This window comes from Dermacentor andersoni, chromosome 5 (assembly GCF_023375885.2).
Source record: "Dermacentor andersoni chromosome 5, qqDerAnde1_hic_scaffold, whole genome shotgun sequence".
Classification (NCBI taxonomy): Eukaryota; Metazoa; Arthropoda; class Arachnida; order Ixodida; family Ixodidae; genus Dermacentor; species Dermacentor andersoni.
This window is the reverse complement of record NC_092818.1, coordinates 48,970,761-48,998,120: the sequence shown is the minus strand read 5'-3', so window position 1 is coordinate 48,998,120 and position 27,360 is coordinate 48,970,761. Positions and strand designations below refer to the sequence as shown.

The window sequence follows — 27,360 nt, the reverse complement described above, 5'->3', positions numbered from 1 at the left end:
CTGCAACGGTGGCGGGAAGGTGGTTCCAATCTTGGCTTGCGTTAGGGATGAATGCATTACTACAAACTTTTGTACGCGAAGACGGCACACCAACTTTGAAACTGTGGTCAGAGCGAGATGATATGTATGACGCTTGGGTGATAAGCTGTTCTTTCAAAAAAGGGTTGTGGTAGTAGGTTTTATGGAATAGCGAAAGGCGGAAGCATCTATGACGGAAAGAAAGTTCTGGCAAGTTCAGTGTCGTTTTCATTGAGGTAACGCTAGCATGTCGGGAGTAGTTTGATAAGATGAAACGCGTAATGAGTGTTTATGAGTGTAATTTTAGCCGGGTCCCAAATGGCGCATGCGTATTCTAGTTTGGAGCGAACTAATGTTTTGTAGAGGGTTAGTTGCAGTGACGATGGTGAGGATGAGAAGTTTCTGTGCAAATAGCCCATTGCCACATCCTGACTGGAAGCTAACACTGTTGATGACAAGAAAAGTTTACAATGATTCCACACTACTGATGTTAACGTATGGGTCAGAAACTTGGAGGTTGACAAGGGAGCTACAAGTTAAGGACTGCGCAAACATTAAGGGAAGGAAAAATGCTATGCTTAATGTTAGGGGGACCACAAGAGAGTGGCCTGGACCAGAAAGTAAATAGGTATGCCCGATATTCATGTTTAGTATAGTAGAAAAAGAGTGCAGCTTGGCAGGCCATGTAACGCGTAGGATAGATAACCGATGGACCACTAGCGTAAGAGAATGGGTGCCAAGGGAAAGGAAGCGTAGTCGAGGATAGCAGAAAACCAGGAGGGGTGATGAAATTAACAAATTTCGCAGGTGCGAGCTTGAATCAGCTAGCGGAACGCAAGGGTAATTGGAGATCGCAGGGAGAAGTCTTCGTCCTGCAGTCGAAATTAAAATAGGCTGATGACGGTGATGACCTTATGCTAGCGGCTCCTTGTTGGAAATGGAAGCTAATTATTCAATAGCGGAAAACAAATGCTTTGCCATGATTTGGGCGTCCACGAAAGTTGGCCCTTAGTTATACGGCAGGCAGTTCAAAGTCGAAAGTGACTAGCACGCTATGTGTTGGCTAGCAAACTTGAAGAATCCTTAAGAACGCCTAGCACGGTGTAGCCTCCAACTGAAAGAATTTGATATCGCCGTGATATACAAGTCCGGTCAAAGACATTGTGATGCCGATTGCCTTTCCCGCGCTTCTTTCGAGCTGTCACTGCAAGACGACCATGTCCACGACGCTTTCCTATGGACAATAAGTGACGATTTCGCCAAACAGCGAGCTGACCTTGTCGACTTCTTGCAATGGAAGACCGACTTTATACCAAGTGTATTTAGGCGCAAATTGTCCTCGTTTTCATTGCAAAACAGCGTCTTCGCAGTGAAAAAAAAAATTCGCGGTCGTTTACAATACCGCCTTATGTAAAACTTGAGTGCAGCTCTATACGTGTTTCAATTTCTTGATATATTGGCTGGCGCGGACAATCTGTCTCGTGTGGCACGTCGCAAACGGAGCGAAGCGTTAGGAAACAAGTAACACTCAGCCACAACGATAGCGGCGAGCCAAATCGACAGTCGTCGAAAGTCTGCTCTACTTTCACTGTAGCCTCCTCTTGCACTTTTCTCTTCGCGCTCGCTTTCATCTCCCCGCTGCACTCCGCGTTCACTTTCATCTTTCGCTGTACTCGTTCACTCAGTTACGCCGAGAAACGGTGCCAAAGCAGGCTGACGCTCGACGCAGGAACGGGCGCCTAAGACCTGAACTTTAAAGCCTCTCGCTGAAACTGCTGGCCCTGTGACTGCACAATATCTTCAGTGAACTAAGAGAAGCAGTATTATGCTCTCAGGCACGTAGGTTGATGCAGACCCCCACGGGAAGGGTGCTCCTGCGAGGATACGGTGGCGGCAACGTGATCCAAGAGATCGAACGTACCGAGGTCATTCCGGACAAGTATCGCAGTACACTGCGAGTCGCACCGATACCCAAGAATATGGACCGCAACTTGCACAAGGCGCGTAGAGAAGCAAGAGCGGAGTAGGTGCAGAGAACCTTGGCGAACAAGGACAACACAAGGTATACGGACGCGGCAACGTTCGTCAAAGACGGAAGACAAAACAGCAGAGCAGTGGCGTCGGTGGTTAATTCGGACCTCAAGGAGATCACCAGCGCATCACTACAGGACTGCACGGTAGTCGAGGCCGAAGAGGCAGCTGTGGCTCTGGCAGCACTGGAGGGCTATCGATCTGGCAGGTCCCTAACAAGAATAACAGACTCTCAAGCAGCATGCCGTAATTATACAAACAGCAGAATTGGGCGCATAGCAAGCCACATACTCTGCTCATGCGACCCGGGAAACAAAGTTCAGCATACCATAATCTGGGTACCAGGGCACACTGGCATAATAGGGAACCAAGAGGCGGATAGGATAGCTCGAGGGCATAGCAACCGGGCGTCCGACACATCCAGCCTTGAGGAACCCGAGTCAGTACCCATGGGCTACTCAGATATCCTAAGTTATTATAAAGGGGTCAGACTGAAGTACCCACCCCCAGATAAGGATCTAAGCATAGAGGATGCTGTTGCATGGCGACAACTGCAGACGGGTACTTTCCCGAATCTAAACCTTCTTAGTAAAATTTTCCCTACACAGTATGAGGCTAAGTGCCCATGGTGCGGAGAGAAACCAGATCTATACCACATATCATGGGCCTGTCAAAATATAGAGTCCCCAACTATCTATAAAATTAAAAACCCGAGTGCGGAACAGTGGGAGAGTATGCTTTCCAGTGTAACCTTGAACGGCCAAAAGCGCCTAGTAGAGCGAGCTCGCGGGTTGGCCATACTCAGCGGAGCCTTGGACTAGGGCACCAACCCTGTGATTGCAGACAGAAGAATCCATCAGAAGATGGAAGAGGCCGTCTGAAGCCGCGAAGATCTCTTTTCTAGAGCCCAATAAATGTTTTCCCATCCGATCCGATAGTTCGCGCCGACTACCTTCTCGCTGGGCTTTCAGCACTACGGCCACAGATTGCACACGCCCTTCATGATGACGCAATGGCAGGCTATCTTGGATTTTCTCGTACGCACGCGATGATTCAGGAGAAGTATTACTGCCAATGCCTGAACGCCGACGTCACCCACTAGTCAAGACGTGTCAAGACTGTCAGCAGCGCAAGACACCACGACAAGGCCAGTGGGATTGCTACAGCCAATCAAGCCTTCTTTCCGACCGCTTCAGCAGACGATAGATTTGCTGGGTCCCTTTCCTACGTCATAATCCGGAAACAAGTGGATCGTCATGGGCACCGACTGCCATACCAACATCACCTAGATAGCACAAGGCTTGCTCACCCCGATCCATGACATCTTGCTACCTGGCCCGACTGCCACAGAATCTAATGGGGATGTTCCCGAATAAGCCGTAGTGATTTTGACGTCACAGCTTTCGTCACGCCAGCCTTGGCAATAAAAATTCTAGACCAGGTTGTATGACGTCATGAATAGGTGTTAACAGGCATTGTGCTAAGTGGAGTTGACCTTACCCGCGACGCTGAATTAGAAGGCGTACCCAAAGTTAGTGCGGCGGAAGTAGCGAAATTCTTCGCTGAGAACATCTTGCTGGCGACGTGTTGCGTCAGAGGTCCTCATTATGAACCAAAGGAGGGTTTTACAGCTGAAGTTACTCAAACCATGCTGCCGTGTAGCCCGACAAGTCACCACATCCGGCGGCAGACGAATGGTCTAACGGAACGTCTGAACAAGACGCACGCCGATATGTTAGCGATGTAGGTCGACATCAAACAAAAGATTTGGGATGCCATCCTTCCGTGCGTAACCTTCACTTCCAACAGGGCTGTGCAAGAAATAACACAGATCATGCCGTCCAAGCTGGTTCACGGAAGGAACCCGACGACGACTCTCGAAGCCATGCTGCTGCGCGTCACCAACGAAGAGCATCTCGATGTCGCCGCCTATCCTCAGTGCGCCGAAGAAGCACGACAACTCACCAGCCTGCGCATCAAGAACCAGCAAAAGTTGGACTGCCGACAATACAACCTTTGACGACGATATGTGGAATATCAGTCAGGCGACCCTGTTTAGGTTTGGACTCGGATACTTCGATGACGACTTAGTGATGATCATTTGCGATATTATTTGGGACGGTAAAAGACCATTCGCTGTTTTGGCCCGCTGGACTATGATGTCGCGCCAGATGGCATGACACAACCACAGCGTCAGCGCTCGCGACCTGAAGTACTCCATGTTGTGCGACTTAAGCCCTTCAACCACTGCTAACGAACTCTCGGACTTTGTTTATCTGTTTGTGTGCTATTTTTTAATAGGCCTTCTTAGTTTTTTGATCTGGTGTTTGAAGTGTCTGGAAAATGCTATTTCAGAGGGGCCGTTGTTATGTGTAGTTTGCATTTTATCGGAGACTGCATTTCATCCGTTAACTTAGCTATCGATCAGCGCAAGACGCGCCTGCGTGATTTGGAACCTACTCGAATGTTATTGCTGATGCTATTTGTAGTGTGCGTTCTCCCCGAACATTGCGTAATCAGGTTATATGCGCAATAGAAATTTACAGTACTTTCTGGAATGCGCGCAGGCACCAGCGATTACTTTGGAACCTTTCACCATCGATGTATAAAAGCCGGCGCGCTTCACCCACAGAAGTCAGACTTTCGACAATAGCCGACTCTGCTCGCCGCTATCGTTGTGCATAACTGTTGGTTATGTTTTTTTCTGGGTAAACGTTCGCCTATTAATGCTTACTTCTGTGATTCAAAGTTTTTACTACTGTGTATCTTCACTGTCACTGCAACGTGACAATATGTACATACGTCATGTTACCCATTCTAGAGAAATCAGTTTGTTTCAGTCCTAGAATGTGTTCGTAATATGGGTACCATCTTAGGCCGAATGCACAAAATGTTTAGTTCCTAAACAGTGTTTGCCATTCATAGCGTGCCTTCAGTAATTATGTCACTAGCACGACGACTGGCGAGAATCTGCCATTGTGAACAGCTTGATCGCCGATTACAATTGGTTGGTCTTGCTGTCGAAGCGATAACGTTGTTCACGAATGTTCCGGTATAGTATACGCCTTATCTGCGCCGTAGGCAACATGATAAGAATGATAGTACCGCGAAATTACCGTCGACATCGGCATATGATCAATCGCTCTACGAGCATTTGGGTATATATGTTTGAGAGTTTCGTTAATATTGTCTGCTTAAAGGAGAGCAAGTGGCAGTCGTCCAGCAAGCTACCGGCCACCCACATAATAATTTAACTGCTGCAAAAGAAGTTTCTAAGCCATGCTCACCATGATTGTTTTGCTGTTCCCACCCAGCGCCGTCATAAGCAAGCGAGTGAGCGTAGATTCTCTGTAAGGCACTGCAAAAGCAACATACACAAACAGATCAGTTAAACACATGTAATCGCGCGCATTTTGCTGTAAGCATATTAAACTTGTAATAGTGTAGAACACTATTAAGTACCAGACAACGCGTTACCGCGACATCGTGAATGCTCGAAGATGGGTAATTTGGTGTGACGACTCACCGAATTCACTATAGTACGTTTAGAAGTTACATTCCTCAAAACCGGATTAGGCTTTGAGAACCGTTCCTTTAATATAATATAGCCTCTTGGTTGTTTCGCTAATTTTGACTAGTCTTTATGGGCAAGCGGGAAAGAATCGGACGATAATAGTGAAGACAAGGACAGTCTTTAGAGTAAAGTGTAAATTCTCAGAAACGTAAAAAGGTTTCAAGCACCTTAATTAAGTGCCAATATAGCGTCTTAGTAGAATAATTAATGGCACGCTCACTTAAACTAAACAAAGTGGTTGGCACGGGTAAGCTCTTAAACTTCAGGATATCGGTTTACGATGGAAAAGACTGGTTATGTTATTATGTGATTAGAAAATTTTGGCGAACCTAATATGTTACTTGACGCAATTCTGCGCAAGACATCAAGCAATAAATGGCGTGTGATGATGGAAGTTCCATGCGAAAGTCTGCGGAGGAGTCAGTCATAGCATTCCTTAACAGCCCAAATGAGGACGGGTCCCGAGCAGATGGGATGCAAAAAAGGAGCTAGAAAAAATAGTTTGCTTCATGTTTAGTTATTTCACCAAATTAATAAAAACTGCAATGAGGTTGATTCTCATGACTTTCATGAAACCCGCCGTGGTTGCTTAGTGGCTATGGTGTTGGGCTGCTAAGCACGAGGTCGCGGGATCGAATCCCGTTCATAGGAGCCGCATCCCAATGGTGGCGAAATGCCTAAACACCCGTGTACTTAGATTTAGGGGTTGTTTAACGAACCCCAGGTGCTCCAAATTGCCGGAGTCCCCCACTACGGCATGCCTCAATCAGATCGCGGTTTTGGCACATCAAAACCCACAGTTTATTTTAATTTAATTTTACCTCTTATGAATCCTAGTTTGGCGAAGTATATATTGATGCGAAAGCGTCAAATGACCCAACAAGGGGAGAAGCTGGCGGTGTCTGCAGCAGCGAAACTTCCCATTAGCTGCGACGCCACGTCACAAGCCCGCCTGACGCGCTCGTGACGCTTGGTCGCGCCTGCTGGCACGGGCCTCGACGGAGCAAAGCGGGCAAAAGGAAACACCTGCTGCCACGGTATTGCGTGAGGGAAGATGACATCGCGGAGATGCCACGTCACCCTCGCTCGCGCAAGCCTGTTTTAGCGGCGGGTCCCTAATCCACGCAGGCTCTCGCCGAAGCTCTACTTGCGCTTCAGTAAAGCCAAATGAAAACACACCAAGAGTCACAACGTGCTAGCTTGCCCGCGAGGAGTTCATAAATTAAAGGACCGCTTAGCGGCGTTTAAATGGGACATTAACGCTTTGAAATTCACAACCCATAAGAAATTATTTGGTGTCCTCGGATTATCCACATGCTGGCCAATTGGCTGCTGTTTTCATGAGCTAGCAGTACATGCTCTGTTGTTTAAAATCACCACATAGAGCCAGTACCTAAGAAAATAAATGACTGGTTAGTAGTGTCACATTTCGATTACGTACCATTTTGACAATTTCTAGAGCACGCTGTTGCAACATATATACTAAGGCTACTATGTGAAAGTATAATATAGTATGAAGGTGCCCGGTTAAATGAAAAAAGAATATGTCTAGGTATAACAACAGAATAACGAATATTTTGTCCTATCAACTACAGACACTGTTTGGTCATAGCAAAGCGAGATGAGATCACACACCTTTGAGGTTTGTTCCCTTTGCTTTCTCGGCGAGAGCACGGATACAGTTTCCCAAGCAGGAGAGTGATTGGTTGATTGTGATGCCTTCGCGGAGGCGGTCACCAGACGTTTGTGCTGCAGACTGGCGCTCACTGAAATCAAAGATAGCGTTCTCGTTGGAGCCCTCGCACAACTACAGACCACTCAGAGTATGTGCAGCACCTCCATTGGGAGCGGTAATTTAACTCATTACTTCCTAATAACAATGTAACTAATGATGACGGTAATGTTTATTCACATTTCCTTTCAAAGGGGGCGGAAACAAATTGTCATCTAGCCTGCTTGTAATGACAGTGTGAGCAGTGTGTGACGGTATGAGTTAACTTGTAATACACTTTTCGCAATTTCATCTAACTTTTCAAGGAATTCCTGGTATCATCATGCATCTCTAAAAATAACCTGCACATTTGACCAGATTTTTTAAAGATTCAAGTTTATCACAGCAATTGAAGGGTTAAGCAACTTTCGCATACACTCTACGTGCCATCCGCGTAATATGGACCGCTTAATATGGACCAAGCGGTCCATATTAAGCGAGTGTCACTACATACTCCTCTAAATACATGAAAGTATACGAGGTTGACTAAGGAAAAGTGCTCTATAAAAGCTTCAGCGACACATGAAGTTTAAGTACTGCGTATAATAAATGCCATAAACTCGACCAGTGTCCCAAGGCACAAGCTCAAGATGGTTCTTCGCCATGAGCAAATGCTGTCAATTATCGCCAGCACCTCGTCTTTCTGTCGTCACCAGTGGTTTGCTTGCGCTCCACTCGACATGTTACCATAGCAACTACCTCGTCAGCGTGTTCTCCTGAACTTACTTGAATCGACCCCAATTTAGTTTTGAAAAAAGAGCGTAATAACTACTGGCAAGGTCAAGAAGGAAGAAATGTGTCCTGTCTTTCTTCTTCGCCTTGTCGCATGTTACACACAGCTTTTCCAAAATGAATCAATACATCCTCGTAGAGTTTCGTACCATTCGAAATTTCACGCACTTGCGTAGTTTATTCTACTACTGCGTCTATATTTTGTTCCGTCTATCAACGGTGTCAGCATTCAGCATATGAGACCAAAAGCCTGTACGAATAACGGTGGTGTTTATACGCCTCGTGGTACGATATTATAGAGGATGGATTTCACGCATAAGTTCTATTGTTAACAATGGATTTGATGCAGTTCACTTTCAAGGAGTGGTGGATGTCCCAGTCAAAAAAACGAAAGTCTGCATGCATTTTCGCATTATCTCTGCTAAACTTGAGCGCAATCAATAATTTATATACCACAAGCTTATGTCTTCGCTACAGCATTTTGTTTAAGCGGTCCATATTAAGCGAGTGTCACTACATACTCCTCTAAATACATGAAAGTATACGAGGTTGACTAAAGAAAAGTGCTCTATAAAAGCTTGAGCGACACATGAAATTTATGATTGTCATAACTGTAACTTAACTATGATTGTCATAATTCTATCTTCATGGGTTTGGTGAATCTCCATTTGAAGAAAGCATCATATGCCACTAGAACAACAGAAATATGGAATGTTCCATATTGTCACACTGGCTATGGTCGGCAAATGCTCCAAAACAAACTTCCACGTCTACTAAATGAGTTTAATAAAAAACAAATCGATATTCGCGAAGCAACATTATCTAACTTGTACACATTCTTTCTAGCCTAACATTGACCACTAGAGCTGTTTACGATTGCTATTTAATTATATTGTTTCAATGTCACTATTACTAACCGTACATTGTTATGAAATGTGCTGTCATTCGATGCTGAGGTGAAGTAAAGTATGTTAACGCATGTTGCCCTACGTAGGACAGTAACTAATGTGTTTAATTTTATGGTTTTGTCAAGGTTTGTGGCAATGTTGTGCTTAATATGATGGTTTTGCAAAACTGTACGACCATGTGAACAGGACGTGTGTGCCTCTGCTGTTGTCTTTGCCAGCGTGGGGGCGAAGGACTCCCTCAAGCCATCCTTGAATGGCTTTTCCCTTCGCCTCCCATCACATGTATATGTGATAAACCAATAAAGAATCAATCAATCAATCAAATACTGCGTATATTAAATGCCATAAGCTCGACCAATGTCACAAGGCACAAGTTCAAGATGGTTGTTCGCCATGAGCAAATGCTGTCAATTATCGCCAGCCTGTCCAGAAAAATAAACGAATTGTCCTTTACGATATCATGTTGAATTGCGTTATTATGCCCGGGTCTCCCGAGCAATAACTTGAAACAAAGAAGATTGCGCTACGTTCGTCCACGTCCTGTCCATCACTTATATCGTCAGTGTAACACTAAGCGCAATATAATCATGAAAGAAGAGCAGATTTCTTGCATTTAATCAGATGTTCTATACGTCTATGATTCCATTCTCAGAGTTCTAAAGTTCTAAAGTACCTGCCGAAATATAGTAAGAAAGTGATAAAGACCACTTGCCTTCCTGCTAGATCTACAAGATGAACTATGGAGGTCTTTGTGGTTTCTGGACCAGGAGGCCTTTTTGTCCTTTGGATGAGCATCAAAGTTACTAGCGTATGAGCTCGGCTGGGAACGAAAAAATAGAAAGGCAAGAAAACATCAGCAACAATTTTACATGCGCCTCCCGTGACCAAGGACAAAATATTCTGGTGATCGGTAATGTCTTACAATGCCCAGGATGGAAACATTGGATTCTCAAATACCTAAGGTGAATTCGGAGCAATTCCAAACCATGATCATATAATGTTTATTTTCCTTTTTTTTGCATTGATCACTGTCCGGTTTATTTAAAGGCGGTTAGATTTTACTGTCAGGCAAAGTAGGCAAACACGTATTTTTTTTAATTCACGCGACAGAAACACACATAAACGGACGCAAAAGAGGAACGCAAAATTATTTTATACTTATTAGGCCTGCCTTCGAAGCTCTACATATATTAAAATAAACGCAAATGCGTAACTTTTACGGGAGAAAATGAGTGCCAAAACACCCTATCATGAATTTTGAACAGTAATACTACTAACATGTCTTATTGAAACCACACGCACTGGGGGAATCAATGTTTTTAATGTCGTCGTCGTAATGAAGAGGCCATGGTCGCTGCGCCATCATCTCGTTGTTTACGTCAAGCTGATATTTGTGTAACATAAACAATTCCTGGCCTTACGTTGAGTTACACGATTCATGTTGCCCCATGTGGTAACACAGGGATGTGTTGTGTGTCCATTTGTTATACGGCAAACTTCTAAACAATTTCTTCTGTCAGGTGAGAAAAAAAGAAGACAACTACGTCCAGAATAAATGTTCGTTGACTTAGTTGACGTTGGCTACTGTGCTTTATCGGCAAGTATTTACCTGTCACTCACAGTACATTTATATTGTTTTTTTGTTGAGTACAGTCATCATCATAATGTGTCTTACCTGCTGGTTTCATTGGTGTTGGTGGCTGCTATGCTTCTATTTGTCGTTCCTTCTTCTATTCGTGACAGAACATCACGAAAGTTGGTCACTAGGCACTTTGAAAGACCTTCGGCTTGATGCCAAATGAAACAGAGAAGAAAATTTGTTGCAACTTCGGCACTCGATATATATATATATATATATATATATATATATATATATATATATATATATATATATATATATATATATATATATATATATATATATATATATATATATAAAGTACGCACTTACGAATTACACTCGGTGTTATTCATCTCTTGGTAACAGCGAGACGGCAACACTCACCAAAGAAGCCCTTCTTAGGATGTTCCCGAACCTTCAGCCCCTTTCGCTGTCCTTTGTTCGCCACCAGCAGGTCGAAAACACTCTCGTTATATATTTCCATCATGCTCAGTTCCACCTGAAATGCATACAGCAAAAATGTACTGTACATACCTGCTACATTAGTCATGATAATTGCAGTGTATTTCTTTTGCGTTCAGAATCAAAGCGGCATTCTTCAACATGCAATAAATCACGTCGGTAATAGGAGTGCGGTAAACAAGAAAATTCACGACAGCCGCAATGGTCCGTACAGCACTGAAATAACTTCTTCGGTTTGTAGGGCGCTGCGTCACCCACGTCTCGCGCGCTCGGCTCGCTGCCCCATGGCAGGTTTTGCTTCGGCTCTCCGATTTGCACAGTGAGAGTGCAAGTTCATTAGTGGGCATTGCTGGCTCCTTGTCTGCAAGAAGGCGCTCGCAACCGAGGGCTTTGCATTCGTCGGGGAGCCTTTCAGCGCTCCTGTACTGTTGGTGCGCTTTGGATGAGGCGAGAAAGAAAGAAAGATGTTTTGCGCTACTATGTGATCACTTAATGATCTTGAAATGACGACTGTCAGTCTACGAGTGGCGAAGTGTGAATACTGACGGCTATTCATTTTCTGCAGCAGTTAGCCCCGTGCCGGCAACGCACTAAACTTCGAAATTTGCGGAGTACAAGTGTGTTTATGATTTCGTGAGCTGGTTTCGAAAGTTTGAACGAGTCAGTTGATAGTTGCGGCGCTTGCTTCGGTCTGTGCATTTCTCCGTCGTGATGTTGCCTGAATCAAGGCCTAATAGCATGATGCGCGCACAGAAGCTTGCTGGAATTGCTCGTGTTCTTACATTTATTCAGGTGCTCCTTAGAGAGCGCCAGGTGGTAAAAATTATTTCGGACTCCACCACTATGGCGTGCCTCGTAATTATACCGTGTTTCTGGCACGCACACTCCAGAAGTTATATATCTTATCTCTTCTCTTGGCTCTGCTTGGTGCTTTCTTTTTTTCTTTTCTTACTTACTTTTCTCGTTCCGCGATCGTCACAGTAATTCTACGCTGTGCTAAATCATCAGCTCTGTAATGAGGTTCACGTTGCCGTTGATTCTGAAATTTTAAACACTGTTTACTAACAGGAAACAGTGTTGTGCGTATTGACATGCATCAGCTAACATGGACAAATTGAAGAATAATTATGTGAGAGTACAGAAAGCAACAATTTTATTGTTGTCTATGTATTTAGGTATGACTATTTTTTTAGCAAACGGACAATCCTAACCCGCCGGATTATGTATGCAAGTCTAAGGGCGAATATTCAAAGTGAATCTCACAGAAATGCTCAAACGTACAAAGAATCTTTCAGCTAAGGTGCAGCAACATTAAAGAAAACTTCCTTAAGGATTAAGCAAACTCCATGTGTTGTGCTGCGTGAGTTTTCATGCTATTTCGTGCTGCGTGCCGCAATTTCGGGGTTCGATGGAGCGAGAAATTGTGCACGAAGCGTGAAATAGTAAATTATGCAATTATATGCTCGCATACTAGTACATGCAGGTGCTACCCAAGCACTCATTACCATAACTCTAAATGGTAATAAAGGAATTGGCAATTACATTGAGCAGAAAAATACTAGTCGCTGTTCCGCGTGTTACTTACGGCAAGGTTATTTCAATCATTGATTTACTTTTAATAAATTTATTTATGAATATATTAAATGCATTAAGGAAGGCATTGGATATGGGGGAAGTTCGGTTACGTGAACGTAAGATAGGCGTTATTTGACAAGGCAGAAAAAGTATCAGCGTACCAAAAGTATCATTCGCTCAGCCAAGTACCACGTAACATCAATAGCACGCATTTTTTTTTTTTAAATTCCATTAAACTTGAAAAATGATCACCGCGTATATTTCACTGATTATCGTTTTGATTCTGAGCTTTGTACAATCCCACAGAGCAACATGAACAATATTTATTTAGAAAAGAAAACCATCCAACCAACCAAACATGCCGATTTACCAACGATCAGCGTTTATAGCCTTTCTCTCAACGAGAAAAAGACATATTTGAGTGTGATGTTGACTATGGGCTTCCTTTCTCTCTGGACTATGAAGATGCTTCCTCTGACAAATAAAATTCTGTCAGAAGTAAGTGCTTTTCATGTCTGTTCACAAAGAAATAGGGCTGGATAAAGAGAGAGAGAGAGAGAAACGAGCACAAACAAACCGCGTACGCTATAGAGCGGTAGGAAGTGGTGTTGTAATGTATATGTGAATATTAATTATTTAATTATGAGGCTTTACGTGCTAACACCACTTTCTGATTATGAGGCACGTCCTAGTGGGGAACTCCGGAGATTTGGGCCACTTGGGGATCTCAAACCTGCACGTAAATCTAAGCACGCGGGCATTTTCGCATTTTTTCCGCATCCAATTGCGGCCGCCTTGACCGGGATCCGATCCCGCGACCTCGTGCATAGCAGCCCGACACCATAGCCACAAAGCTACAGCGGCGGGTTCACGGAAACAGATAAATTATGCAGGCATGCTGCGACCAATTTACCTATGTGAATGGTGGAAATGCGTTCGTGTTGCAGCACTTGGCAATCACGAAGAGGTCCAAGTGGAAGCTGCGATCAGCTCAGAAACGTCATTTTTTTACGAAGTTAGCCCCACAGACCGCTCTTCGAGTCGCCTATGGTTTTCCTTGGCGAACAGGCCCTGCAAGGGACCTTCGTGGTGCTGTTTGCTTTGTCAATCAAAAACAGTTGTTTCTTGGCGCTTATTCTGGGGACTGCTTCGTTGACGTCACTATACATCCCACTAATAAAAATGCGTAAATATGTAGCACGAGTTAGGGCGCCTTGTGATAGGTCGTCCTTCTTCAAATGTTTAAGCGCATTCCCGGCCATGTACATGCACACTTATATTTTGATGCTGTTTCGTCTATACTTGAGGTAGTAGACTTAAATTCTTAAAATACGTCTACTTACATTGTCTAACGTGGGGTTCTGCGCAAACGTGAGTGAGAATCTACATGCAGCAGCTCACTTTGCTGGTAATCACTGCAATCGAGGCTGAGGCCTCGCTTTTCTAACAGAAGAAACGTTTGGAAGTGGCTCTACATATTCAGTACGCTGTAGGTACCTTGAAAGAAACACGTGAATTACATAAAAATTGACCATCAGAAACGCCGAAATCAAGAAAAATCATGCGGGGGAATTTTTGAATAGTTTGCTGTCGGTGGTTAAAAAGTACAAGTAGAGAAACGATCGTCAGTTGGCCGTTTTGATAACGATGCGCTGCATAAATATCAGAATGCTGCACCGCGTACCTCGTTTTGATGCCAGTGAAATAATCTTTTTCTTTACTTTCTTTTTTCTTCGTCTGCGGCAATTTACCTAATGTGGCGGAAATTTCTTTTCCTCGGACCGTCATGATGAAAATCACAATGTCCACGGTACCACAGGTTATGCAAAACACGGTCGCCCAGATGATACTGACTGGGTTCCAATCTCTCAAGAGCGAAATGGAGAACCAGATTCAGGCCCTACAGAACGAAAAGACCCAATCGGGAGAAAGTTTCAGTCAACGCATCCACATGCTAGAAGAAAGAGATAATGCTCTCAAGAAGCCTAAGTACCCTGCGAGAGAAGCTAAGATCATCCAGACCCTAAGTGCACAAGATTGCGAGGCTAACTAAAGAGAAAGAAGTACAAGCAACACAAACGACTCAAAATTTGGCAATGGAACTGTCATTCTATCAGAAGTAAGAGAAGCAACCTTGTACAATTCTGCACGCAGTTTAACCCAGATATTATAGCCTTACAATAAACCGAAGCTGAAGACTTCAAGGTCAGTGGTTACCTCACTCACGTCACCGACAGTAAGACGAGGACAGCAATCCTGACCAAGAAGGACATCAACGCTCAACGACACGACATCCAACACAGCATCGAACCCACACTCGTCGAAATCGTACCCGAGAAAAAACAGCAGCAAAACCTCTTTGTGTTAAACGTATTCACCCCGCCAAAGGACCACCTAAAGGATGTAGACAAGCTAATGCGAGAAGTGAAGAAGCTGAGCAAGGGTAACGGACTGATAGTCGTTGGTTATTTTAATCCTCCCCATATAGCCTTGATATATGGGCCTCAAAGAAGAAAGGAGAAGATGTGCACAACGTAGACCAGCAACACTTCCTCACGCTACTCAACGAGCCGCAGACACCCACGCGCATCGGCAACAGTGTATCCAGAAACACCAGCCCCGATCTCACATTCGTACACGGACTCAAACAGCATGACTGGAGCTGCATGGACGAGAATATGGGTAGCGACCATTATATAGTGCAAACGATCATCCCGCACCACAAAGCGACGATGAAGATCGGAAAAGCCAAGATCACGGAGTGGCAGGCCTTTCGCAAAGACGAGAGCGCCACTAATGCGACGATAGACGACATAGAAATATGGATCAGAGGAGCCGCGGAAAGAGCCGAGAGGCATACGAGGACAATCCAATTGTCGCAAGAAACCCCCGTGGTCGACCCCCACTTACTCCACCTGTGGAAGGCGCGAAGGGGACTCGCGAAACGCTGGCAATATAACAAGTGCAACCGGAAAATCAAAATTTGAATCTCCAAGCTGATCAAGAAAACGCAAAAGTACTCTGAACAACTTGAAAAAGATAACTGGCGCGAAACATGTATCAAGCTTCAAGGAACCTTAAGCAGCAAGCGCACTTGAGCGGTACTCAAGACTATCCTATCAAAGAAGGAGAACAGGAACGCCGCAAAACAGAAAGTGTAGAGACTCATACACAACCGCCCGGGGAAAGAGGAAGACATTATCAAAGAAGTGAAGGAGAAGTTCCTCGGTACGGAGCGAAACATAACTGTAGATCCGCACTTCGACGAGTATCGAGGCAACCCAAACATAGAACTGGATGGGCCCTTCACAAAAGCAGAAATCAAAAGGGCCTTGAGCAAGCTCACCCGCAACACGGCGCCGGGGTACGACAGAATGAACAAGACACTCCGGAACCTTGACGGACCCTCTGTAGACGCGCTCTTAAAATACATCAACGAGTGCTGGGAACACGGTAAGGTACCACAGGAATGGAAACATGCCGAGGTAACCATGATACCTAAACCCAACAAGCCCATCAGCGTGCAGAACCTTCGACCTATATCCGTCACCTCGTGTTCTGGAAAACTCTACGAGCACATGGTGCACAACCGCATGATCGAACATCTCGAAGACAACGGACATGTCCCAAACACCATGTTCGGATTTAGAGCTCGCCTGTCCACGCAAGACGTGTTACTGCGGATCAAGGAAAAACTCATCGACAAACTGAACACGCACAGCAAAAGAGCCATCCTCGCACTTGAGGTGAAAGGGGCTTTCGACAACGTGTCACACGAAGCCATACTGCAACACCTCAACGTATATAACTGCGGGCAAATATATATAATTACACCAAAGCTTTTCTGAAAGAACGAACAGCCACAGTGGGGATAGGCAACTTACGCTCTGAGAAATTCGACATACCGCGATAGGGAACGCCACAAGGCTCCGTCATTTTGCGATACCATTCAATCTGGCGATGAGCTCGCTACCCAAACAACTGAAGCAACTAGAAGGAATCGGTCACACAATATATGCTGACGACCTCACCATCTGAACTACGGGAGCGCCGACAGGTAAACAGCAAGACGCTCTGCAAGAAGCTGTTTACACAACGGAAAAGTACCTGGAAGCATGTGGACTGACGTGCGCACCAGAAAATTCAGAGCTCTTGGTGCTAAAAAAGCGCGCAAGAGGCCGACAACCGCAGCAGATACCAGACTCGGAAGTAAAGGTGGGAGGCGGGACTGTGGCGGGACAGCCAAATCCATCGGCCACGCGTTAAGGCTTTTAGCACTGTTCTAAGAAAAAATTGTAGGGTTTTACGTGTCAAAACCTCACTATGATTGGGAGGCGCGTCGCAGTGGGGAACTCCGGATAAATTTTCTCCAGCTGGGGCTCTTTACCGCACGCACAATGCTCAGGACACAGGCGCGCTTGCATTTATTCTGCATCGAAATGCGGCCGCCACGGCTACCATTCGATGCCGTTCCCTGGTGCTAAGCAGCGTAAAGCCAAAGACACAGCGCCATCACGACCGGCTGTTCTTAAAAGGTCCCCAAAGGCAAATATTAGGTGAAGCTAAAGTGATAGATTAGTTCTCGAGAACGTCTAATGCAGCATACTGTCGTAAACAGAGCTTTAGTTGTCGAGCTTCAGTTGTCTTCGAGTTGTCGACAAATTCGAATTCGCCTTGCCATCTGCTACACGCCTGGTTAGCTCAGATGGTCGAGCGGCTGCCCCGTAAAGATAGTGGTCGCAGGTTCGAGTACCAGAGCAGGATCAATTTTTCTTCAACTGCGAGGTTTTTCTTCTGAGGAACCCGTATGGGTTTCCTTTGTCGCAATTGCTACGAACGAGTAGATGTCGGAATTTCCCTTTATTAATTACTTCCCTGCCCCTTGCGGGTTTCCGCAAAACTATTACGTCAGAGCTTGAGTAATCGAGAAACTGAGGTAAATTCAGGACGCGAATAGAGACTCCCTCCGAACATTCAAGTACTAGCCGGATGACGAAGGCACTCCTTCCGTCACTGTACTCAACCACTACTAATAGAAAGACAATTCTATTGCGTTATACGACGGAAGTAAATGATACTTGTCCAGTTCTATTTCATTTTTAGAAAAGAAGACCTATTCACGTTAGTCTTGAGAACGACGCGGGAGGTCGACAAGCTTCGCTTTCGTCACTCTGCGCAACCCGTGGTTTCGCGTTTCAGTAGTTTCGTTATCGCACAATGCTGCGCTGGTCTTGCCGTGCGCGAAACTCACAAAAACTGAAAGTGGCAGGGAATGCCACGTCCATGTTATGTCGCGTGATACCCGAACGGTCCACACCACTTGACAAAGACTAGCTCCAGCGGCGAATCGCCGACGCTGTCTTGGCTTGTTCCACCAGGGCCGCGCGTTTGCGTTTTGTGCTGAGAACCGTAGCGCCGTCTGTCGGGCGCCGTTCTACTCGCCGGCCGGTCTAAAGATTGGTGATGGCGTACACGACGTCACCACTCTCCGCTCGCGGGCGGTTGATTTGAATTGCGCTAAAGACGCAATTTTTTCCTAAACTGAGTATTGGCCCGAAACAAACGCTGCGAGGTTTCTGGATTGGTATTTTAATAGTCCAAGTCGACATAGCATTTGCCTTTAGATTTAGACATAGCATTTGCCTTGTCAATTTATATGAGTTAAAGTGCAGATGCCACAAGAACGGAATCGAAACACTGATTCTGCATGTCTAAAAAACGAGATGTAAAAACAGCGGAAGAAATGTATAGAAACAGCGTGCAATAGAAGTGGTTGTCGAGTGGCAGTGAGCTGGCGCTACTTGTTGTCATTCGCCATTGCCAGATCTAAGAGGCGAAAAGGCTTTTGCTAAGTGCCACAAAAAAAAAAATACCCAAGTATAAATAAAAAAGGGCCATGGTATCCGGAGAGCACACCGCCCTAATCATAGATGCTACCACTATGCCACCACTGGAGCTTGTCGGATTGCTTCTCTGCTAGAACGAGAAGAAAGGGGGTTGGGAGGTTAACCCAGGGCCCCTATTTTTATTAATCTTGTCATGAGAAGCCAACAAACAAAGACACCAAAGAGAACATAGGGGGAAATTACTTGTACTTAATAACTGAGTTAAAGAAATGATAAATGAATGACAATTAGTGAAAAAACAACTTGCCGCAGGTGGGGAACGATCCCAAGTCTTCGCATTACGCGTGCGATGCGCTAACCAATTGAGCTTCCGCGGCGTGTTTTCCCCATCCACTTTCTTGGGTGTTTATGTGTTACTACTAGAACTAACCTTGGGAGTGTTAGCAAGCGTCACCACTCACAAACCTAGGCGGCAGATGCGGAACATCCTTTCTGCCGCAGGCGTCACGAGTACGCGATCTTTCTGAGTGAAAGCAACTGGTCAATAAACTCGTACTTGCTACCGCGAGGCCTCAATTTTGCCAGTTTCGATACCCTCGCTATGTAAGAATGAGAAGAAAGGGGCTTAACCGAGGGCGCAGACTTTTATTGAATAAATCATATCATGAGAAACCAACAAACAAAGACACCAATGAAAACATAGGGCAAGAAACTTGTACTTCTAATTGAATTAAAGAAATGATAAAGCCATGATGTTCTCCGGTAGTAATATTAAATACAGATTGAAAATCGTTTCAGTTTTTGACCAATTAGTTTTCTTTGTTTCGACGTTTCGAAGGCCGATTTTTGTGTACGCTGCGTTATCTGCTCTAAGCTTATAACTAGCGTTAGACTAAGCTCGCGGGCAAATTTCTGCAGTTATGAAAGGAAAGCTACGCGGGCGGAGCTTCTGCGCATGTGTTACCGCGGCAAGTAGTCCGCCAGCTTTTGACAGTGCGTTTGGTTGCTCGGAACAGACGCTGAACCGTCGCAGCTTCCATGCGACGGTTTCACGTTTGCCCGGACGCGTGAGGAAGTCATCTTTTACATTCGGTGGTGTGTTTTGTCTTATTTAACTGTTTCTAATAAGGTGTTTAAGTTTATTCTTACCCAGCTCAAGCTAACGTGAATAAAAACGCGGGACTCTTTTCAGAAGCGCTCTCACTTCGCCTCCTTAGCTTTCCCTTCATAGCCACAGAAAGTTCTCCGCGAGTATAGAGCCAATACCAAACGTCCCTTGCGTTAGAATAGAAAGCACTCAGCCGCGATAGACCTAATTGCCGTCGAAGTGCACTACGGCACGTAAATTCTCCCTCTTGCTTGCTCAGAATTTCACCTTAAGCTTCTGATGACGGGAAGGTGTGCATCCGTGATAAGCGGCTCGGTATGTCTCCTAATCACAGTATTTTTAAGTTATAGTGTTGAGCTTCGCGGAATGTGGTTGCGGGAGAGCTTTCTCCTTATCAACCTGCCACACCTTTAAGAATACAAACTGGATTAGTTACCCGTAAGCCCGATGGAGCTTTATACACTTCGTTAAGTAATTCACCTGCCTGTAAAAAAACCACAAACTAACACGCCAGCGCCTCACTTATCTATATTCAACGTTGCCCACATACAACGTCGTTGCGCACTTCCTTAAAGTACATTTAACCAAGGTGCACTTCTATCTCAGACTATTACATTCACATCAACATCAGGCACGGTGTTCGCCCTTTTGTGACGAAATGCTTGCTCATGCTTCGCCAACGAGACCACATTTTGCCTTCTCTCTAGAAGCAAACGTGGTTATCGAGAGAGTTTCAATCGTGTCACTATTCGCTTCGTGTAAGGGGTTTGCAAATTTCGTTATGTTCTTTCTCACCATTTGTGTTCCTCGCCGTGTGTGCATGCGTGTTTGTGCGTATGTTTGGTGCTCTGTGTATGTGTGTGTGTGTGTGTGTGCGCGTGTGTGTGTGTGTGTGTGTGTGTGTGTGTGTGTGCGTGCGTGCGTGTGTGTGTGTGTGTGTGTGTGTGTGTGTGTGTGTGTGTGTGTGTGTGTGTGTGTGTGTGTGTGTGTGTGTGTGTGTGTGTGTGTGTGTGTGTTGTGTGTGTGTGTGTGTGTGTGTGTGTGTGTGTGTGTGTGTGTGTGTGAGGCGCGTTTCCTGTATGTGGGCAATGGCCTAGCCAGAAATTTTTTACGGGGAGGGGGGAGGGCAGGGTAAGGGTGCCTATGCACCTGGCTGGGGACGGGATCGGTGATGGTGGAGGAGTGCTAGACTAGGTAGGTCGCATACTGACATAATTGTTTGAAAGGAGGGGCAAGTACGGGCAGGACAAGCAAGTGGAAAATACAGTTGTACAAGAGACCTAATGTTCCATTCACTGGCTATGCTTCCCTCTCTCTGTGTACGCGTGTGCGTCTGCGTGTGTTAGTATGTGTTACACTACTTACAAGGCCCGGTGCCACTTAATCACGCTGCACACAAGGGAATCGCTGACTAGCTGCTGGCGGCGTAATAGTACATCAGCCGTTTGCCTCTAGTTTGCGACCTCAATCTGCTATTCAGCCTGTCCTGTTGTGAAGTACCCACAAAGTACGGAGTGCAAGAGCAGATGATATTGCGGCCGTCCTCAACAAGAGGAAAGATAGACAAGGGAAGCTCGTGCAGCGAATGAGAAGGGGCTCGCGCAACGGAGATCGTTGGAACGCCGGCTTGACTAGGGCCGCCGGGCCTACGGAACCCACATCTGCCGGTGAGGTTCACTTTCCCGGGCGTCCGTCTACGGGACAGGGAACTCCTCTGGTCGTTGCACGACACGAGACTTCGGAGCGGCCTGCTGCAGCCTCGAACTCGCGTCTACGTGCGAGGTTCGGGAGAGGAAGCGTCCATCATCGAGACGAGGAGTGCCTCGGGTCGTCGCCTTGCATGAGGCCTCAGGTCGGCCTGCTGACATCTTGGAACCCGCTTCTACGCGCGAGGTTCGGGTGACCGGGCGTCCGTCATCGAAACGAGCGCCTTGGACCGTCTTCTTCCTCGAGACTTTGGAGTGGACTATTCCCGTCTACGGAGCTGTGGGATGCGTCCACCTTTTGCGACCCCGTGCTGCTGCGTCTGCTCTTCCACGCCGGTCATCACTCTACGAGCGAGTGTTCCACCTCAAGGACTCTACGTCTCACAATACTCCGGACTTCAACTGCAACCTCGTCAGACTGCAATTTTTTGCTGTTTACGAACTTTGTATGTGTGGGTCTAGTTGAAGATATTCATATTTACGTGCCGTCTAATATAATTGTCGTGTGTTTCTAATCATGCACCGTCTCCTCCATCTTCCTCGCGTCACACGCCTTGCAACGTGACGATCCTAAACATCACAGCTGTGAACGTAGCATTACCAGCGCAAGCGAGAGAAGAGCAAGCCTGCTACAGGGCTCGTGTGTGCTGCCCTCTCTCGTCAAGCGACTCGTTCATTTGCGCCGGTCACCAGATGGAGTTACATTGTGCTTCTCCAGTTTTTGGATTGTCATGTGAAAACTCGGAAGCCTTTCTTTGAAGCCCTTTCCGGAACTTCAGTGAGTACTCTTCCTCACGTTGGATAATTTTTTTTGATACTGCGAGTCTACACATCGAAACCACAGCAGGTGGGCATAGTAAACAACGTGAACATGCAACTTGAAAAAGCACATTTTATGAGGAAAGACCCCGTAACATCTTGTAAATAAATTATTCACGCACGTATAACAAATGCCAAAACGTGACGCTGTTTGCACATTGGTGAAACGTACGTCCACAAAAAACAACAGGGCGTGAGCTTAGGCGAGGAAGTGGTCCATATTAAACTTTTGAAAGCGCGTTACAGACAGGATTTTATCAGTTCTTTCGTCTAGCGAAATCTAGCGAAATCGCATTAGAGTGTTCTCTCTAATGCGATTTGGCTAGTTTAATTACCAAAAGCAGCATATGATAATTCACTCACTAACAAAATAAGACAGGCGATCTGCAATATGCTCTTATAGTACAGACTACACAATATAAAATATGTAAATAAGTTAAGACAATTTTTAAGTACGCCGTAAAAAGCTATTGTACAAGAGACCAAAGCACCTTCATTGTAGTTAATATGCGTATTACATTTTTCCTCTCATGCTACGAAATCTTGACGCTGAGTCGTTGTTGGCTACTATTTGAATACCATTTGCTGATTATGTTTTTTTTTTTCCCTGATACATCTCGCGTATTCGGCCTGCTCTCTTGTCAGAACCCGTTTTTATCGCCTTCTCGTCTTGTACCTCGTCTGATAGCGCTGCGAAACCCGTTTCAGTATTGCTTAACTTGAATATTAGAAAAAAAAAAAATGTTGTACCTCAAATTCCATATGTTTACCGACGCTTCGCTTCTTCTCCAGTTCCTGAAAAAGATCCTCGCACAGCCGTGGCACCATACCTGCGGAACAAAATATCGAAGAAAGATGAGGTTGAGTTTCCCTTAACAAATCTCAGTTTTTCCCAGAACGCACGAGGTCTTCGAAATGCGCACTGTATCCTAATCTCAAACTACAAAGAAGTGTGCAAGAACTAATAGGAGCGAGAGGGCAGAACTTATTCAATATCGTCGTCTGGCACAATGTGATAAGCGTATCTGTAAATGCTTTGTACGTTCTTTTTTCGATTTATGCCAGTAGTAGGGGGAGGGCAATTGAACCACCATGTACTGGAGGTATAAAAGCAAATGGGATGCCTGAGCTCGAAACCAAGAAAGATTTTTCTGTTAAAACACATGTAAAGCCCAGAAACGATTCGATGAAACAACCGCTGGCAGAGTTAAATAAGGTTTGCTGCAGTTGAGAGATGGAGTTATATTCTAGTGATTCTGGGGAGCAGAATTTTATTTTAGGACCTACAAGGTTTTACAAAAATTTGAAATATTTATATATTTAAGAAACATGAAGTGTGACGTTTCGAAGCCTGAATCTTGTCCCAGAATGGTTATCACAATATGTAAACCGCGTATAGTGAAATATCTCAAGCTAAAAATGTAACAGAAATTTATATCTTATATGAAAGTACTGTTGTGTATACGACGCTTATGCAAACGTCCTCACAATCAAGTGGTATAAATAGTAGAGCGGTTTATAATGCTTTCGTTTTCTCCGCTTAATATGTAATATTAGGTGCGGTTTAGAAAATTGATATCTTTTTCAGCTGCGTGGTTGGTTGAATTTTTCCAAACGTGATACTTCGATTTGATAAATTTTGCGATGTTCTACGATTTTTGTAAAACAAGTAACGGACTATACAAAAAATGCATTTGACAGAGTCAGACAACTTTATTTCTTACTTTCAAGTCTATCAAAGCACTTCTACTTGAAACGGAAAACATCAAAAGTTCTGAAAAATTCCTTACCACCTGATCGGTCATTGTACGCATTCTCTCTTCTTTTTTTATGTGTACATATTACAAATTTGTAATCGGGGTGCGCTTTCCTTTTTCCTTCTTACTGCTTTCTGTTTGCGAGACTTGCCATGATGCATTAATCGTTTGCTACCCACTCTGCAATGACGTCCACTGGAGTCAGCAGAATTGTAAAGAATAAGTCACAATCACTGCAGTTATTTCCGAGAAAAAACATTTTTTTTTATTTTCATGTACTTACCTATGAGCCACCGAGCTAAAGCTTCTTCTTAAGGCGAGGGTTTCTGCTGCACTGAGCCCTTAAAGTCCTGTCTGCACTTCATAGGGCGACCGATGGCCACTTACTTATTACATACTATTATTCGCCGACTAATTCCTCCAATCTATAGCGTTTGAACTCTCGACATTCAAACCCTGCGTTCGAGCACCGTCTCTCTGCTTCGTGGTTACTATTGCAATAACAACGTTCAGGTTATTCCTGAGCAAAAAATCATGCCAACAATGTATTTTGAGTGACTACTCGAGCCTCCGGATATAGGCTTATTCTCTTAGGCAACTCCTGCTCATATTCGGATGGCCGAAAAACGACATTAAAGCGCCCGGCATTTATCTCATGACATCAGGCGCTGTGCTCATCTAACGCAATGGTAGGTAGGGAAGAGCTGTTTCAAGATGTGATTTGAATGCGGGTAATGTTTTACACATGAATCCCAGGAAAAGAACTGGAATAGCAGGCGCATTGACCTTTCTTTTCCTGTTCAGAAGCTTGTATGCTTAATCACAACTATATTTGAAGTATTTCGTTTTTACAATGGACCATCCATTATGGGAGACACTGTGGCTGTGCCGGAGACAAAGCGAGTCCATTTCAAATATGCAAAGCGTACACTTAGCTAAATTTCACCAGTGACCCCGCAGAAGATGCGCTTTGCCACTTTCTTGAGTTTGAAGATGTCTACAACGAAGCTTGCTGTGGCTTTTTTCTCCCGTTGAAAAAAAGTTAAGGCAAAACTTGAAACGGCAATTTGTAGCACTGGGAAGCATCTCATTCTTCCTTGTAAACGATATAGTCGATGTTTTAAAACATGACCGTGCAGACATATGCTGACGCATCGTTCTCGTTACCGTCATTGACGGGGTGCTCATGGAATTGGGTGATGTTTTATTATGGTTAGAAAACAGCGCTACGATAGGACGAAGTCGAAATGACACAGCAGTTAGCCCATGCTGTAAGATGCTATGTGCTAGGCTATATATATTCAAGATGCGTATTAATTGCGTGCATGCGGGTAAAGCGAACCTGTGTTGGCTCCGTAGCCCACCATGGAGTATGACTTCCCCGAGCCAGACTGGCCGTAGGCTAAAAGAGCTGCGTTGTAGCCTTGCCAGGCACTGCGCACGACTTCTCGGCCCAGGTCTTTGTACACGCGTTCCTGCGAGACAAAACACACGAAAACGAGAAAGCGAGCCCGTATGTCAGCATCTACATATACGCCATGACGTCGCTGCAAATTACGATTATTCGTGAGTTCAGTGCTCGTCCTGATTTTGTTCTTGCTCTATAATGTTTTTCTCTATATATTGTTTGTTCGTTGCTATTGCTCCAAAGAAGTTGTCTCATTGCCTGGTTGTATCTATGCTAAAGCAAGACATCAGTTTTGCCATTTCGCGGTGGAAACTTGTAAGCATCCATCAGTAGTCGGGGTGTTCTAATTAAGAGCGATAATTTATCCCACTTTTACAACGTTTCCTTTCTGCTTATGCTTCCCATCATTCAATACCACAAGCATTCTACGGAAGGAAAGGAAAATTTGAGCTGAAACAACCACAACAGCTACAAAGACAAATGAATAAACTCTTTGCCCCGAAAGCACTCCAACGCTGACTGCGCCAGTCTTAGCTAGGAAGCGAAGGCACTGAATACTCGTATATATTTAAGGCTCTTTCAACAAGTTCTGAGTTCTTGTCAGTGCTCGCGATTCTCTCTTTTTGCGTTGTATATCTCAGAGGTGTTGCTGACAGCGGGAATCCGCGACGACATGCCTTGCCTTCGGCTCCTTTATATAGCGCAAATTACCTGGTCGGCGTAGTGGGCTCCGCGCTCGTGCTCGGGATCGGGTGCACAGTAGCCGTCATCCAGCCGCATGAACCCGTCGTGTGACCAGAAGCAGTGGTCGAAGGTGAATTTGCGCGGTTCGGAGGCGAAGCTCTGTCCTGGGCTCCAGAGCTGCGTCTCCTGTCCGCGCATGCGCACCAGGCATCGGCATCGTCGCTGTCGCTCGCGCTCGCTGTGCGGGCAGCAATGTTAAGGAATCCAACACATGCTGGAAAGTGGACGGCATTGCACTTCAAGCGATACTGTATTCGTTTACCGTATAGACTCGTGGAAGGGCGGCACTATGTTTTCACAATTTTGACTAGGTGCGGCCCTTCGACGATACCAAAGAATTTGGTGAAAATGGTGCCGGCACCGCCGGCGACTTCCATTGCATCAGGGGTCAATGCACAGCTCTCGCCATCTAGTAGCGGCACGGGGAAGTACGCAGCGTGCGAAAATTCGCCGAAGCGCTTGTCCGACATCGGGGAAACGAACACAATCGCTTCTCCGTCGGAACTTTTTTTTTCAAAGTTTGGGCTGCCAAGTTGGGTGTGGAGCTCTTACACGGGTGCGGCCCTTACAGGAGTGTATACGGTACTTTTGAATAGTTCTCTAGCTGCATCTGAACGAATGAAGCAGAAGTAGCGACGAGTATTTTCCTTCATCTGAATTTCTGATTAACGAGAGCACCACGATACAAAACCCAGAAATCTTGACGTATGTGACGTCCAAGGTTTTCAAGCACTTTAGACGCCTGAGTAGAACAGGAGTTTTTGTTGACAGACATACTCTATGTTTTTGAAAGCTGAAAATTTGAACCAAATTACATGTCTGGTTGGACATAGTTATTCTTTGGTTCTCATCTCTAAAGAAAATATTGGTGTTTATTAAACCCAATGTTCCTGGGCCAGGTCGGCTCCCTGCTCATAAATTAAACAACAATTTCTAGCGACGTGCAGCTTTTTATTAGCTCCTGATAATGGCAGGAAGAGAGGAAAATGCTACTGTGTTTGTGGTTGTAGTGTAAGGTTCTTCTATTGGTGCGTTTTACGGCCAAGCTGTTGGCCTCTAGTTGTTCGGCATTGAACCTGTCCGCGCCCGTCCGCAAAAATTTGTGCCGATCTCGGTGGTAGTGCGGGGCCAGGAGCGGCGGCTCGTACCCCCGTAAAGCAGAGGCTTCAAGCAGTCCAGCAAAGTGAAGCGAACAGTGCATACATTCTTTGGAATCCCACATACAACATACCGAACTGCATACCTTTCAATAAAGAACAAGCATAAAACAATAATCTGAA

General features: G+C 45.2%; 1 protein-coding gene across 1 annotated transcript in view; it reads right to left on the bottom strand.

The window, feature by feature from the left end:
- LOC126530359 (kinesin-like protein KIF28) overlaps positions 1–26,218 on the bottom strand; it is an 85,784-nt gene extending 59,566 nt beyond the window's left edge. Inside the window, exons 1-8 of the mRNA XM_055070255.2 lie at positions 26,048–26,218; positions 25,271–25,403; positions 22,922–23,001; positions 11,040–11,154; positions 10,710–10,821; positions 9,747–9,854; positions 7,259–7,389; positions 5,337–5,407 (exon numbers count right to left, since the gene is read on the bottom strand). Of these exons, the coding sequence (XP_054926230.2) occupies positions 5,337–5,407; positions 7,259–7,389; positions 9,747–9,854; positions 10,710–10,821; positions 11,040–11,154; positions 22,922–23,001; positions 25,271–25,403; positions 26,048–26,218 (921 nt within the window). The remainder of the gene's footprint in view (positions 1–5,336; positions 5,408–7,258; positions 7,390–9,746; positions 9,855–10,709; positions 10,822–11,039; positions 11,155–22,921; positions 23,002–25,270; positions 25,404–26,047) is intronic.
- Positions 26,219–27,360: the final 1,142 nt, after the last annotated feature.